At 49.6% G+C, this 15,395-nt stretch overlaps 1 protein-coding gene across 1 annotated transcript; it reads right to left on the bottom strand.

The window, feature by feature from the left end:
* Positions 1 to 460: 460 nt before the first annotated feature.
* LOC120036476 (meteorin-like protein) lies at positions 461 to 14,608 on the bottom strand. Its single transcript, XM_038982913.1, has 5 exons — positions 14,162 to 14,608; positions 11,486 to 11,732; positions 10,530 to 10,692; positions 4,981 to 5,040; positions 461 to 1,409 (listed from the first exon to the last, which is right to left on the bottom strand). The coding sequence occupies exons 1-5, from the start codon at positions 14,257 to 14,259 to the stop codon at positions 1,087 to 1,089; spliced, it is 891 nt and encodes a 296-aa protein (XP_038838841.1). The 5' UTR covers positions 14,260 to 14,608; the 3' UTR covers positions 461 to 1,086.
* Between the last annotated feature and the right edge of the window lie 787 nt (positions 14,609 to 15,395).

Consider the following 15,395-nt stretch of genomic DNA (forward strand, 5'->3'; position numbering starts at 1 on the left):
TCCAATGTGACTCAGACACATCTCGACACAGTAAAATAAAGACTTGTTCCAGGAAGATAGTTTATTCCCCAGAACAGAGAGCCAGAGTGCTATTGTACTTTAACACGGTCACACACACATGTTCACACACACACGGTCACACACACACACCTTCACACACGCCCACACACACAGCTTCACACACACACACACACACACACACCTTCACACACACCTACACACACACCTACACACACACACACACACACACACACACACACACACACACACACCTTCACACATCTTCACACACACACACACGGTCACACACACACCTTCACACACACCTTCACACACACACACCTTCACACACACAGACCTTCACACACACACACACACACCTTCACACACACACACACCTTCACACACACACACACACCTTCACACCACACACACCACACACGCTAGCGCACACACACATCCACAGGCTAGTACATACACGTTCACACACTCACTAGCGCGCACATGCTAGTGCGCACACACAAACACGCTAAGACACACAAGAGCACGCTAAGACACACACAAACACACAAAGACACACACAAACACATGAACACGCTAAGACACACACACTGTGCAGGAACCCACTATACACTTCTGTCAGAAGACAACCTCTAAACTGTACATAAAGCTTTTCACAAAGCAAACTTTCATTACAACAATGATCATATTTACATCTATTTCCAACACATGCGCACACACACACACACACACACACACACACACACACACACACACACCAGGGTCTTAAGACATTCTATGACGACAGATGGCTTTAGAACTGTTCAGACACAGGCCAACTATCCTTGCTGCTAGGCAACTGTAAGAGCTTCAGCCAATCGGTTAGCAGGGCTTGGGACCACGTCCAATCACATCTCAGTCATATCAAAGATTCCGCCCCTTTACGACCTTCCTCCTCTGATTTGGATCAGGGCCCTGTCAGTCCAGTCAGCGACCCATCCCTCTCTCTCTACGTCCCTGATTCACTGAGTTTGTTTCCCAATCCTGTTCCCTGATTGGTTGTGTCCTGGGCGGAGGGGGCGGGCCTCAGTCTGTGTCCATGTGACAGGGGTTACTTCCTGTCTCCAGGGCGGTCCGGTAGAGCTTCAGAAAGTGGCGGTAGTGCAGGGAGCAGCCAAGCCACGCCTCTCCGAACCGCACTGCCCCCGTGAACAGGAACTCCCCCTCTTCCCTCGGCTGCAGCCGGCACCGCAGGGGCGTGTTCAGACGTCCGGACCACCCCTTTCCTCTGGCTCCGTCCAAAGAGAACACTCCGCTCTTCTGATGGAACAGGCGGCTTAGCGTCACGGCAACGGAGGAGTGGACTGATGACGAGGGCGTGTCAACGCCACTGATACTGCCGCGACCCGCTGGAGAGAAAGAGAGAGGGAGAGAGATATGGGGAGGAGAGAGATATGGGGAGGAGAGGGAGGAGAGAGATATGGGGAGGAGAGAGATATGGGGAGAGAGGGAGGAGAGATATTGGGAGGAGAGAGATATGGGGAGGAGAGGGGGGAGAGAGATATGGGAAGGAGAGGGGGGAGAGAGATATGGGAAGGAGAGGGGGGAGAGAGATATGGGGAGGAGAGGGGGGAGAGAGATATGGGGAGGAGAGGGGGAGAGAGATATGGGGAGGAGAGGGAGGAGAGAGATATGGGGAGAGAGATATGGGGAGAGAGATATGGGGAGAGAGGGAGGAGAGAGATATGGGGGAGAGAAGAGGGAGAGATATTGGGAGGAGAGAGATATGGGGAGGAGAGGGGGGAGAGAGATATGTGGAGGAGAGAGATATGGGGAGGAGAGAGATATGGGGAGGAGAGAGTGATGAGAAGGGTTGTTCATGTCCTTTACAGCTGGTGCTGTTTGTGGCTGTGTTCTAAATCAAATCAAATAACATTTGTCACATGCTGGTAAACAACAGGTGTAGACTAACAGTGAAATGCTTGGTAAACAACAGGTGTAGACTAACAGTGAAATGCTTGGTAAACAACAGGTGGAGACTAACAGTGAAATGCTTGGTAAACAACAGGTGTAGACTAACAGTGAAATGCTTGGTAAACAACAGGTGTAGACTAACAGTGAAATGCTTGGTAAACAACAGGTGTAGACTAAAAGTGAAATGCTTGGTAAACAACAGGTGGAGACTAACAGTGAAATGCTTGGTAAACAACAGGTGTAGACTAACAGTGAAATGCTTGGTAAACAACAGGTGTAGACTAACAGTGAAATGCTTGGTAAACAACAGGTGTAGACTAACAGTGAAATGCTTGGTAAACAACAGGTGGAGACTAACAGTGAAATGCTTGGTAAACAACAGGTGTAGACTAACAGTGAAATGCTTGGTAAACAACAGGTGGAGACTAACAGTGAAATGCTTGGTAAACAACAGGTGGAGACTAACAGTGAAATGCTTACTGACGGGCCCTTCCCAACAATGCAGAGAGAAACATTTTAAAGTAATTGAAAAATAACACGAGTAACTTGGCTATAAACACGTGGTACCAGTACTGAGTCTATGATAACTTGGCTATACACACGAGGTATCAGTACTGAGTCTATGATAACTTGGCTATACACACGTGGTACCAGTACTGAGTCTATGATAACTTGGCTATACACACGTGGTACCAGTACTGAGTCTATGATAACTTGGCTATACACACGAGGTACCAGTACTGAGTCTATGATAACTTGGCTATACACACGTGGTACCAGTACTGAGTCTATGATAACTTGGCTATACACACGTGGTACCAGTACTGAGTCTATGATAACTTGGCTATACACACGTGGTACCAGTACTGAGTCTATGATAACTTGGCTATACACACGTGGTACCAGTACTGAGTCTATGATAACTTGGCTATACACACGAGGTATCAGTACTGAGTCTATGATAACTTGGCTATAAACACGTGGTACCAGTACTGAGTCTATGATAACTTGGCTATACACACGAGGTATCAGTACTGAGTCTATGATAACTTGGCTATACACACGTGGTACCAGTACTGAGTCTATGATAACTTGGCTATACACATGTGGTACCAGTACTGAGTCTATGATAACTTGGCTATACACACGTGGTACCAGTACTGAGTCTATGATAACTTGGCTATACACACGAGGTATCAGTACTGAGTCTATGATAACTTGGCTATAAACACGTGGTACCAGTACTGAGTCTATGATAACTTGGCTATACACACGAGGTACCAGTACTGAGTCTATGATAACTTGGCTATACACACGTGGTACCAGTACTGAGTCTATGATAACTTGGCTATACACACGTGGTACCAGTACTGAGTCTATGATAACTTGGCTATACACACGAGGTACCAGTACTGAGTCTATGATAACTTGGCTATACACACGTGGTACCAGTACTGAGTCTATGATAACTTGGCTATACACACGTGGTACCAGTACTGAGTCTATGATAACTTGGCTATACACACGTGGTACCAGTACTGAGTCTATGATAACTTGGCTATACACACGTGGTACCAGTACTGAGTCTATGATAACTTGGCTATACACACGTGGTACCAGTACTGAGTCTATGATAACTTGGCTATACACACGTGGTACCAGTACTGAGTCTATGATAACTTGGCTATACACACGTGGTACCAGTACTGAGTCTATGATAACTTGGCTATATAGACGTGGTACCAGTACTGAGTCTATGATAACTTGGCTATACACACGTGGTACCAGTACTGAGTCTATGATAACTTGGCTATACACACGAGGTACCAGTACTGAGTCTATGATAACTTGGCTATACACACGTGGTACCAGTACTGAGTCTATGATAACTTGGCTATACACACGTGGTACCAGTACTGAGTCTATGATAACTTGGCTATATAGACGTGGTACCAGTACTGAGTCTATGATAACTTTGTTATATAGACGTGGTACCAGTACTGAGTCGATGTGCAGGGGTACGAGGTAATGGAGGTAGATATGTACATGTAGGTAGGGATAAAGTGACTAGGCAACAGGATAGGTAATAAACAGTAGCAGCAGTGTATATGATGTGCAGGGGTACGAGGTAATGGAGGTAGATATGTACATATAGGTAGAGATAAAGTGACTAGGTAACAGGATAGGTAATAAACAGTAGCAGCAGTGTATGTGATGGGTCTAAAGAGTTGGTGTAATGGGGTTCAATGCGGATAGTGCAGATAGTTATTGGTTAACTATTTAGCGGTCTTGTTCAGTCTTATGTCTTGGGGGTAGAAGCAGGGTCCTGCTGGTTCCAGACTTGGCGCTCCGGTACCGCTTGCCGTGCGGTAGCAGAGAGAACAGTCTATGACTTGGATGCCTGGAGTCTTTGACCATTTTTTAGGGCCTTCCTCTGACACCGCCTGGTATAGAGGTCCTGGATGGCAGTGAATTCGGCCCCAGTGATGTACTGCACCATACGCACTACCCTCTGGAGCGCCTTGCGGCCGGATGCCAAGCAGTTGCCATACCAAGCGGAGACGCAGCCAGTCAGATGCTCTCAATGGTGCAGCTGTAGAAGTGTTAGAGGATCTGAGGGCCCAAGCCTCCTGAGGGGGAAGGTGTGTGTGTGTGTGTGTGTGTGTGTGTGTGTGTGTGTGTGTGTGTGTGTGTGTGTGTGTGTGTGTGTGTGTGTGTGTGTGTGTGTGTGTGTGTGTGTGTGTGTGTGTGTGTGTGTGTGTGTGTGTGTGTACCATGTTAATCCCTCAGTGATGTGGACACAGAGGAAGGTGAGCCTCTCTCCACCTGCTCCCCTACAGTCGATGTGGATGGGGGGCGTTGACATCCTCCCTTATTGGCCGTCTCATCGTAGTTGGTGATCAGGCCTACCACCGTCGTGTCGCCAGGAAACGTAATGATTGTTCTGTGCCATTGTTCTGTGGGTGTGTGTGTTGTGGTGTTGTGCGTACCTGTGTGTGTGCTTACCAAAGTCGCTGGTGCATACCGCCATCAGGATCTGGTCATCTGTGCAGGGTGTACAGGAGGCTGAGAGAGAGACATGAGACACATGACATATACACCACCATACACCACCGCACACCACCGCACACCACCATACAGTATACACTACCGGTCAAATGTTTTAGAACACCTACTCATTCAAGGGTTTTTCTTGATTTTTACTATTTTCTACATTGTAGAATAATAGTGAAGACATCAAAACTATGAAATAACACATATGGAATCATGTCGTAACCAAAGAAGTGTTAAAGAAATTAAAATATGTTAAATTTGAGATTCTTCAAATAGCCTTGATGACAGCTTTGCACACTCTTGAGGAGGGAGAGAGGGAGGAATGAGGGATGAGGAGGGAGATCAGGGAGGGGTGAGGAGGGAGAGACGAAGGGGTGAGGAGGGAGAGGGGGAGAAATGAGGAGGGAGAGAGGGAGGAATGAGGAGGGAGAGAGGAAAGGATGAGGGGAAGGGAGGGAGGGATGAGGTGGAGAGAGGGAAGGAGAGAGGGCGGGATGAGGAGGGAGAGATGGGGAGGAATGAGGAGGGAGAGATGGGGAGGAATGAGGAGGGAGAGAGGGAGGGGTGAGGGATGAGGTGGAGAAAGGGAGGGAGAGAGAGATGGAGGGAGGAAGAGAGAGGGAGGGAGGGGTGAGGAGGGAGTGGTGAGAGATGAGGTGGAGAGAGGGAGGCATGAGGAGGAAGAGAGGGAAGGAGAGAGGGAGGGATGAGGAGGGAGAGGGAGGAATGAGGAGAGAGAGAGGAATGAGGAGGGAGAGAGGGAGGGGTGAGGATGGAGAGAGGAAGGGGTGAAGATGTAGAGAGGGAGGGGTGAGGATGGAGAGAGGAAGGGGTGAGGATGGAGAGAGGGAGGGATGAGGATGGAGAGAGGAAGGGGTGAGGATGGAGAGAGGAAGGGGTGAGGATGGAGAGAGGGAGGGGTGAGGATGGAGAGAGGAAGGGGTGAGGATGGAGAGAGGGAGGGGTGAGGATGGAGAGAGGGAGGGGTGAGGATGGAGAGAGGGAGGGGTGAGGATGGAGAGAGGGAGAGGTGAGGAGGGAGAGAGGGAGGGGTGAGGATGGAGAGAGGAAGGGGTGAGGATGGAGAGAGGGAGGGATGAGGATGGAGAGAGGGAGGGGTGAGGATGGAGAGAGGGAGGGGTGAGGAGGGAGAGAGGGAGGGGTGAGGAGGGAGAGGGAGGAATGAGGATGGAGAGAGGGAGGGGTGAGGAGAGAGAGAGGAATGAGGAGAGAGAGAGGAATGAGGAGGGAGAGAGGGAGGGGTGAGGATGGAGAGAGGAAGGGGTGAAGATGGAGAGAGGGAGGGGTGAGGATGGAGAGAGGAAGGGGTGAGGATGGAGAGAGGGAGGGATGAGGATGGAGAGAGGGAGGGGTGAGGATGGAGAGAGGGAGGGGTGAGGAGGGAGAGAGGAAGTGGTGAAGATGGAGAGAGGGAGGGGTGAGGATGGAGAGAGGAAGGGGTGAGGATGGAGAGAGGGAGGGATGAGGATGGAGAGAGGGAGGGGTGAGGATGGAGAGAGGGAGGGGTGAGGAGGGAGAGAGGGAGGGATGAGGAGGGAGAGGGAGGAATGAGGATGGAGAGAGGGAGGGGTGAGGATGGAGAGAGGGAGGGGTGAGGAGGGAGAGAGGGGAGGGGATGAGGAGGGAGAGAGGGAGGGATGAGGAGGGAGAGAGGGAGGGATGAAGATGGAGAGAGGGAGAGGATGGAGGAGGGAGAGGGAGGAATGAGGAGAGAGAGAGGAATGAGGAGAGAGAGAGGAATGAGGAGGGAGAGAGGGAGGGGTGAGGATGGAGAGAGGAAGGGGTGAAGATGGAGAGAGGGAGGGGTGAGGATGGAGAGAGGAAGGGGTGAGGATGGAGAGAGGGAGGGGTGAGGAGGGAGAGAGGGAGGGGTGAGGAGGGAGAGAGGGAGGGATGAGGAGGGAGAGGGAGGAATGAGGATGGAGAGAGGGAGGGGTGAGGAGGGAGAGAGGGAGGGGTGAGGAGGGAGAGAGGGAGGGATGAAGATGGAGAGAGGGAGGGATGAAGATGGAGAGAGGGAGGGGTGAGGATGGAGAGAGGGAGGGGTGAGGATGGAGAGAGGAAGGGGTGAGGATGGAGAGAGGGAGGGATGAGGATGGAGAGAGGGAGGGATGAAGATGGAGAGAGGGAGGGATGAAGATGGAGAGAAGGAGGGGTGAGGATGAAGAGAGGGAGGGTTGAGGATGAAGAGAGGGAGGGTTGAGGATGAAGAGAGGGAGGGTTGAGGATGAAGAGAGGGAGGGTTGAGGATGAAGAGAGGGAGGGTTGAGGATGAAGAGAGGGAGGGGTGAGGATGAAGAGAGGGAGGGGTGAGGAGGGAGAGAGGGAGGGATGAGGAGGGAGAGGGAGGAATGAGGATGGAGAGAGGGAGGGGTGAGGATGGAGAGAGGGAGGGGTGAGGAGGGAGAGAGGGAGGGATGAGGAGGGAGAGAGGGAGGGATGAGGAGGGAGAGAGGGAGGGATGAAGATGGAGAGAGGGAGAGGATGGAGGAGGGAGAGGGAGGAATGAGGAGAGAGAGAGGAATGAGGAGAGAGAGAGGAATGAGGAGGGAGAGAGGGAGGGGTGAGGATGGAGAGAGGAAGGGGTGAAGATGGAGAGAGGGAGGGGTGAGGATGGAGAGAGGAAGGGGTGAGGATGGAGAGAGGGAGGGGTGAGGAGGGAGAGAGGGAGGGGTGAGGAGGGAGAGAGGGAGGGATGAGGAGGGAGAGGGAGGAATGAGGAGGGAGAGAGGGAGGGGTGAGGAGGGAGAGAGGGAGGGGTGAGGAGGGAGAGAGGGAGGGATGAAGATGGAGAGAGGGAGGGATGAAGATGGAGAGATGGAGGGGTGAGGATGGAGAGAGGGAGGGGTGAGGATGGAGAGAGGAAGGGGTGAGGATGGAGAGAGGGAGGGATGAGGATGGAGAGAGGGAGGGATGAAGATGGAGAGAGGGAGGGATGAAGATGGAGAGAAGGAGGGGTGAGGATGGAGAGAGGAAGGGGTGAGGATGGAGAGAGGGAGGGATGAGGAGGGAGAGAGGGAGGGGTGAGGATGGAGAGAGGGAGGGGTGAGGAGGGAGAGAGGGAGGGGTGAGGAGGGAGAGAGGGAGGGATGAGGAGGGAGAGGGAGGAATGAGGATGGAGAGAGGGAGGGGTGAGGATGGAGAGAGGGAGGGGTGAGGAGGGAGAGAGGGAGGGGTGAGGAGGGAAGAATGAGGAGGGAGAGAGGGTGGGATGAGATGGATATCTATGGGGGAGGGTACAAGATGACGGATTTTCACGTGCGTGTGTGTATATGTGTGTGTGTGTGTGTGTGTGTGTGTGTGTGTGTGTGTGTGTGTGTGTGTGTGTGTGTGTGTGTGTGTGTGTGTGTGTGAGAGAGAGAGAGTGAAACAACAGGTGGGAGAGAGGGTAGTCAGGGTGGTAACCTTTGACCCTGTCTGCCAGTAAAACAACTATTAAACACACACAGTCTTTCTCTTTGTCTGTCTGGTTTTATGGCACACACATACCTGTACTAGACAGATACAAACCTCTCTCTCTCCATACCTGTACTAGGCAGATACAAACCTCTCTCTCTCCATACCTGTACTAGGCAGATACAAACCTCTCTCTCTCCATACCTGTACTAGACAGATACAAACCTCTCTCTCTCCATACCTGTACTAGACAGATACAAACCTCTCTCTCTCCATACCTGTACTAGGCAGATACAAACCTCTCTGTCTCCATATCTGTACTAGACAGATACAAACCTCTCTCTCTCTCCATACCTGTACTAGGCAGATACAAACCTCTCTCTCTCCATACCTGTACTAGGCAGATACAAACCTCTCTCTCTCCATACCTGTACTAGGCAGATACAAACCTCTCTCTCTCCATACCTGTACTAGGCAGATACAAACCTCTCTCTCTCCATACCTGTACTAGGCAGATACAAACCTCTCTCTCTCCATATCTGTACTAGACAGATACAAACCTCTCTCTCTCCATACCTGTACTAGGCAGATACAAACCTCTCTCTCTCCATATCTGTACTAGGCAGATACAAACCTCTCTCTCTCCATACCTGTACTAGGCAGATACAAAACATATCTCTCTCTCTTTCTCCCTCCCTCCCTCCATACCTGTACTAGGCAGATAGAAACCTCTCTCTCTCTCCCGCTCTCCCTCCCACTCTCCCTCCCTCCCTCCATTCTCCATCTGACCAATCATATCCTCTCCCTGTCTTGCAGCAGACACCGCTGACTGACAGCTGGATGATGATTGGCTGACCCCTGGGCTTGACCCCAGGGTGACCTGTTGATTAGCCTGCTTGTTTTTATATGTCAGAGAGGGAGACGAGAGAGAGAGGAGGGAGGGAGACGGGAGAGAGGAGAGGGGGGGTCTCTGGTCTGGTCTGTCTGTCTCTTGAGTGACAGCAGGGCTGTGGGTGTGTGGGTCTGGGCTAGACTGCTTTATTAGGCTAGACAGACAGTCACCCTGTTTAACTCCTGTCATCTCCTGCCCCCCCCATTTCTACCTCTTCCTCCCCTTCTTCAGCTAACACAAGGTCTATTTAATGTGTCTAGGGGTCAGTTGAACATTCTTCAGCTAACACAAGGTCTATTTAATGTGTCTAGGGGTCAGTTGAACCAGTGGTTCATTCTTCAGCTAACACAAGGTCTATTTAATGTGTCTAGGGGTCAGTTGAACCAGTGGTTCATTCTTCAGCTAACACAAGGTCTATTTAATGTGTCTATGGGTCAGTTGAACCAGTGGTTCATTCTTCAGCTAACACAAGGTCTATTTAATGTGTCTAGGGGTCAGTTGAACCAGTGGTTCATTCTTCAGCTAACACAAGGTCTATTTAATGTGTCTATGGGTCAGTTGAACCAGTGGTTCATTCTTCAGCTAACACAAGGTCTATTTAATGTGTCTAGGGGTCAGTTGAACCAGTGGTTCATTCTTCAGCTAACACAAGGTCTATTTAATGTGTCTAGGGGTCAGTTGAACCAGTGGTTCATTCTTCAGCTAACACAAGGTCTATTTAATGTGTCTAGGGGTCAGTTGAACCAGTGGTTCATTCTTCAGCTAACACAAGGTCTATTTAATGTGTCTATGGGTCAGTTGAACCAGTGGTTCATTCTTCAGCTAACACAAGGTCTATTTAATGTGTCTAGGGGTCAGTTGAACTAGTGGTTCATTCTTCAGCTAACACAAGGTCTATTTAATGTGTCTAGGGGTCAGTTGAACCAGTGGTTCATTCTTCAGCTAACACAAGGTCTATTTAATGTGTCTAGGGGTCAGTTGAACCAGTGGTTAGTGGTTCATTCTTCCTCCTCTCTCTGGACTCTGTCACTGACTCTGTCCACCTGTCATGTTACTTTGAACAGCCCTTGATCTGGGGAACGGGTTCTATCGCCTGGGTTCTACCATGGAATGTGTGTGTTAGTCTCTTACCAGTGCCAGTGTTCGTGTTCGTGTTTGTGTGTGTGTGTGTGTGTGTGTGTTGGTCTCTTACCAGTGCCAGTGTTGAGGTGTGGGTAGAGGTGAGCTCCAGGTCCGTGGCTGGCCACCAGTTCATACTGAAACGCTGTGATCCTCCTGCTGATGTCCTGCTGGCCCACTGCCTCTATGAACAGCGCCCCCTCTGTCAGGGAGAAACACTGCACCCTGCCGTGCGCCTGGAAATATATCAAACATGATTAAATATATACATGTACTGGTGTAATGTACTGGTGTAATGTACTGGTGTAATGTACTGGTGTAATGACACTGAAGTAATGTACTGGTGTAATGTACTAGTGTAATGTACTAGTGTAATGTACTGGTGTAATGTACTGGTGTAATGTACTGGTGCAATGTACTGGTGTAATGTACTGGTGTAATGTACTGGTGTAATGTGCTGGTGTAATGTGCTGGTGTAATGTGCTGGTGTAATGTACTGGTGTAATGTACTGGTGCAATGTACTGGTGCAATGTACTGGTGTAATGTACTAGTGTAATGTACTAGTGTACTGTACTAGTGTACTGTACTAGTGTACTGTACTAGTGTACTGTACTAGTGTACTGTACTGGTGTACTGTACTGGTGTAATGTACTGGTGTAATGTGCTGGTGTAATGTACTAGTGTAATGTACTGGTGTAATGTACTGGTGTAATGTACTGGTGTAATGTACTGGTGTAATGACACTGAGGTAATCATATTCACAGAAGTAATCTATGAATATAGCAACAGTTATATTTACAGTGGTTAAACTTAAGCATGTTTTGCCTATGTAACATGTTCTGTGATGTTCTAAGCCAGGTTACTGTAAAACATCTGTCACAACTTCTGATGTAAAAAAGGGATTTATGAATCAATGTGACTGACCGACTGATTGACTGACTAGACTGATGACTCACTGACCGTCCGACTGACTGATCGATTGACCGACCGACTGATTGACTGACTGATTGACTGACTGATCCATCTACCTGTTCTGTCTCGGACATCAGCAGGCGGAGCTGTCCAGCTCTCTCCAGGTAGAGGTGTGATCCGCGGGAGTCTGTCTGGGGCTTGATGCAGGCGTGCAGGCCGGGGGAAGCCCCAGACGTGGGCTCCGTGTTGGGCCGCAGGTTGACGATGAGGGCCCCAGTAGGATAGAGCCACTCTAGACTGCCCTGGGAGCAACGCAGGTATACCTGCTCCACATCACGGGAGTGAGACTCGTGGGTCAGACCACTGGGAGAGGAGAGAGGGAGGAGGTGAGAGGGAGAGAGGGAGGAGGAGAGAGGGAGAGAGAGGCGGAGATATGGGGTATAGTAGAAGAGGAGAGAGAGAGAGAGAGGGAGGATGAGAGAGGGAGAGAGGGAGGATGAGAGAGGGAGAGAGGGAGGATGAGAGAGGGAGGGGGAGAGAGGGAGGATGGGAGAGGGAGAGAGAGGCAGAGATATGGGGTATAGTAGAAGAGGGAGGAGGAGAGAGGGAGAGAGAGGCAGATATATGGGGTATAGTAGAAGAGGGAGGAGGAGAGAGGGGGACAGTAGGGTAGAGAATAAGTTAAGGTATTGCGGAAGGAAGAGAGAGGTTATGGTGATACGGAGGAGGGAGGAGGAGGGGATAGGTTATGAGGAGGAGGGAGTAGGAGGGGAGGTTATGGTGATGAGGGGAGAGGTTATGATGATGGGGAGGAGGAGTAGGAGGAGGGGAGAGATTATGATGATGGGAGAGGAGGTTATTGTGATGAGGAGGAGGGAGTAGGAGGAGGGGAGAGGTTATGGTGATGAGGAGGTGGAGAGGTTATGATGATGGGAGAGGAGTATATGGTGATGGGGAGGAGAGGAGGGGAGGTTATGGTGATGGGAGAGGAGGAGAGGTTATGATGATGGGAGAGGAGTATATGGTGATGGGGAGGAGAGGAGGGGAGGTTATGGTGATGGGAGAGGAGAGGAGGAGAGGTTATGATGATGGGAGGAGGAGAGGGTAGAGGGGGATAGAAGAGGTTATGATGATGGGAGGAGGAGAGGGTAGAGGGGGATAGAAGAGGTTATGATGATGGGAGGGGGAGAGGGTAGAGGGGGATAGAAGAGGTTAGGAAACTTGCTATGATATATTTATATTTAGATGTTTGAGGAAACAATGTTGTTGGTCATAAAGATGAACACACACACACACACACACACACACACACACACACACACACACACACACACACACACACACACACACACACACACACACACACACACACACACACACACAAACATATTTAATAGTTCCAAACTTCCAACGCATGATACCTTATCAGTTAGTTAAGAGGTCGTTTAAAGAGCAACTTGATTACGGTATGAGTATTTCTCTCGAGATAAACTGTGACCCGATGTGACCAAAACCCGGAGCGCAGGGGAGGGAGGATGCGGTCGGTTATCTTGGATGCGCGCACATTAAGATCAGTAAAGGATTATAAACGTGTTCTAAGTTGATGTCTTCAAAAGAAAACTCCACCGCAGCAACAAGAAAGCGTCGCACAGTCGTTATTTTTATTACGCAGCGTCTTAAAACGACGGATCAAAGGGCAGGCCATATGGACCTGTTCATTTTACTGTAATTACAGAAGTGGCTGCGCACTCGCTTTCTGGAGGGTGCCATGCTATATACAATAGCCTAGAACACAGTTTTATGAGTATATGAAAGGTAAGGTATGAACTTGGCACGAGGTATAAGCGCTGCAACCCTCTCCTTTCCCCTCTGGCGGCTCCACGGTCCAAGCGCTCAACCCAAGCTCTCCTTTTAGCGCACGGAGATTTGGTATGCTGGAACAGCTCAAAATATGTTATCGTGTTTTCTTTGAATATTATGGCGCGCCGCCAATTGGAGCTCACATAGCTATAGGCTACAGGACAGGAGAAGCAAAAACATTCCCTATGCAAATCCATCAGGCCTGAACTACATAACGCATGTATAAACACAATCTCATTGTATAAGGAAGTTAAAGAGTCTTACAGCTTTTCATGGTGACATATCTCTATCTCCCTTGCTTTATATATCTTTATATGCTCTTCCTTTCCATCTCTCTCTCACACTCTTTCCACCTCGCTCTCTCACTCTCTCTCTTACTCTCTCTCTTTCGACCTCTCCCTCTCTCTCTCTCTCTCTCACTCTGAGGCTGGGGGTGTTGATGCCCAAACAGCCCCTGACCTCCGTCTCCCCTCTTATTTCCACGGGTTTAATGAATTATATTTAGTCATTTCTGGAGCTACAACTGAAAGTCTACTTAATGAGCAACAGACAAGTGGTTCACCCCCCCCCCCCCCCCCCCCCTTCCCCCCGTTATTGCAAAAAATATTAAATGCATTAGACTTAATTTATCCAACCTGTTTGCACCTGCAAATATGCTATGGTCTCGCTGTTGAGGACACTATTGCGCAACATCTGGAAGTGCAGGGAGGAAACGAGGGTTTCCAGAAAATCTACCGTTGTTGGACTGACTGTATACGTCTATTATACTGTTTCGATAGCAACACTGCCATAGCCTTTACCCAACACTCCTTAACCAAAAGAGATTGTTAAGCAACAGGATTGTAGGCTTTATAGCCTTTATAGCCTACATCCTATAAGGCTTAATAAAACCTGTCGAATAACACACATACAATAATAAACTTATAGCCTACCTTCCTCTCCAGCTGCACTGATCGCTGGTGTACTGCGCCGAGGCGACCCTACAGAGAAACACAGCCGCTACCCAGTGCGCTAAACCTGGCCACAGCATGGTTGACCAACCGCTCCTCCGCCCCAGTATGGCCCGACCACGTCCCGCCTTTCAGTAACCACAAAAATCCACCAATAAATCCTGGAAATGCCTATTTATTCACATCGTAGTATCTGGTAAGAAGGGTGCGGGTCCACCAGAATCAACAGTTCTGTTTTGTAGCGTAAAAGTTCCGTTTCATTTCGACAGGATGGAATATCCGTGTAAACCCGTTGGGCGCCTCGGGGAGTAGTAGGCAGTAGGCTAGTGACTAACAGACAGGAGGAAGTCCTGACATTAATAACGAACTTCTGCTGCTGCCTGGGCTCCAGCTCCGCACACGTCACCCCGCCCAGACTCGTGCCCGCAGCTGACTCCTCCGCTTGAATGACACGCTCCAAACCACGCCCCGAGCGGACGAACTTCTCGGTCTCTCTCTCTGTGTGTGTGTGTGTGTGTGTGTGTGTGTGTGTGTGTGTGTGTGTGTCTTAACGCGGACATGCACGGATGTTCTTGGCGCCATATCCAGATAGCTCTTCTAAATATTAGTACGGCAGCACGCGCAGGTCTGAAGATAGCCTACAACAGCGTCATGTTGCAGAGCAGTAAATATCCAATCACACACACACACACACACACACACACACACACACACACACACACACACACACACACACACACACACACACACACACACACACACACACACACACACACACACACCTTCACATAGCCCCCGCGGGCGAGAAACAGTAACCACTTGCACCGAAATATTAAAGTAATACAGATCAATAAATTAATGTGTAATTGCTTACAATGCGTAACTTAATTAACGGTTTTGAGATAATATAGCTCATACGTGTAAGAAGCGTTTGCTTTATTTATTTGTATACTAAATAGCCTAATAGTAATAGGCATAGGACTAGACTGGAGGGCCCCGAAGTCTATATTCTGGAAAGCAATGAACGAAGCAGATTCCTGTGCTCTCCATCTGTTCTGACCCGACAGCTAGTCACACTAAACGCCCCCTGGTTCTGGAGCGCTTTTCCCGTGAGAAAACAGTCAGAACGTCAACCATGTAACCGACTTGTCACATTCCCTCCCCCTGACAGCTTCAGCAATGTAACACATTTAGAGAAATACCAACATGTACCACC

Source organism: Salvelinus namaycush, unplaced genomic scaffold, assembly GCF_016432855.1.
Source record: "Salvelinus namaycush isolate Seneca unplaced genomic scaffold, SaNama_1.0 Scaffold1346, whole genome shotgun sequence".
Lineage (NCBI taxonomy): Eukaryota > Metazoa > Chordata > Actinopteri > Salmoniformes > Salmonidae > Salvelinus > Salvelinus namaycush.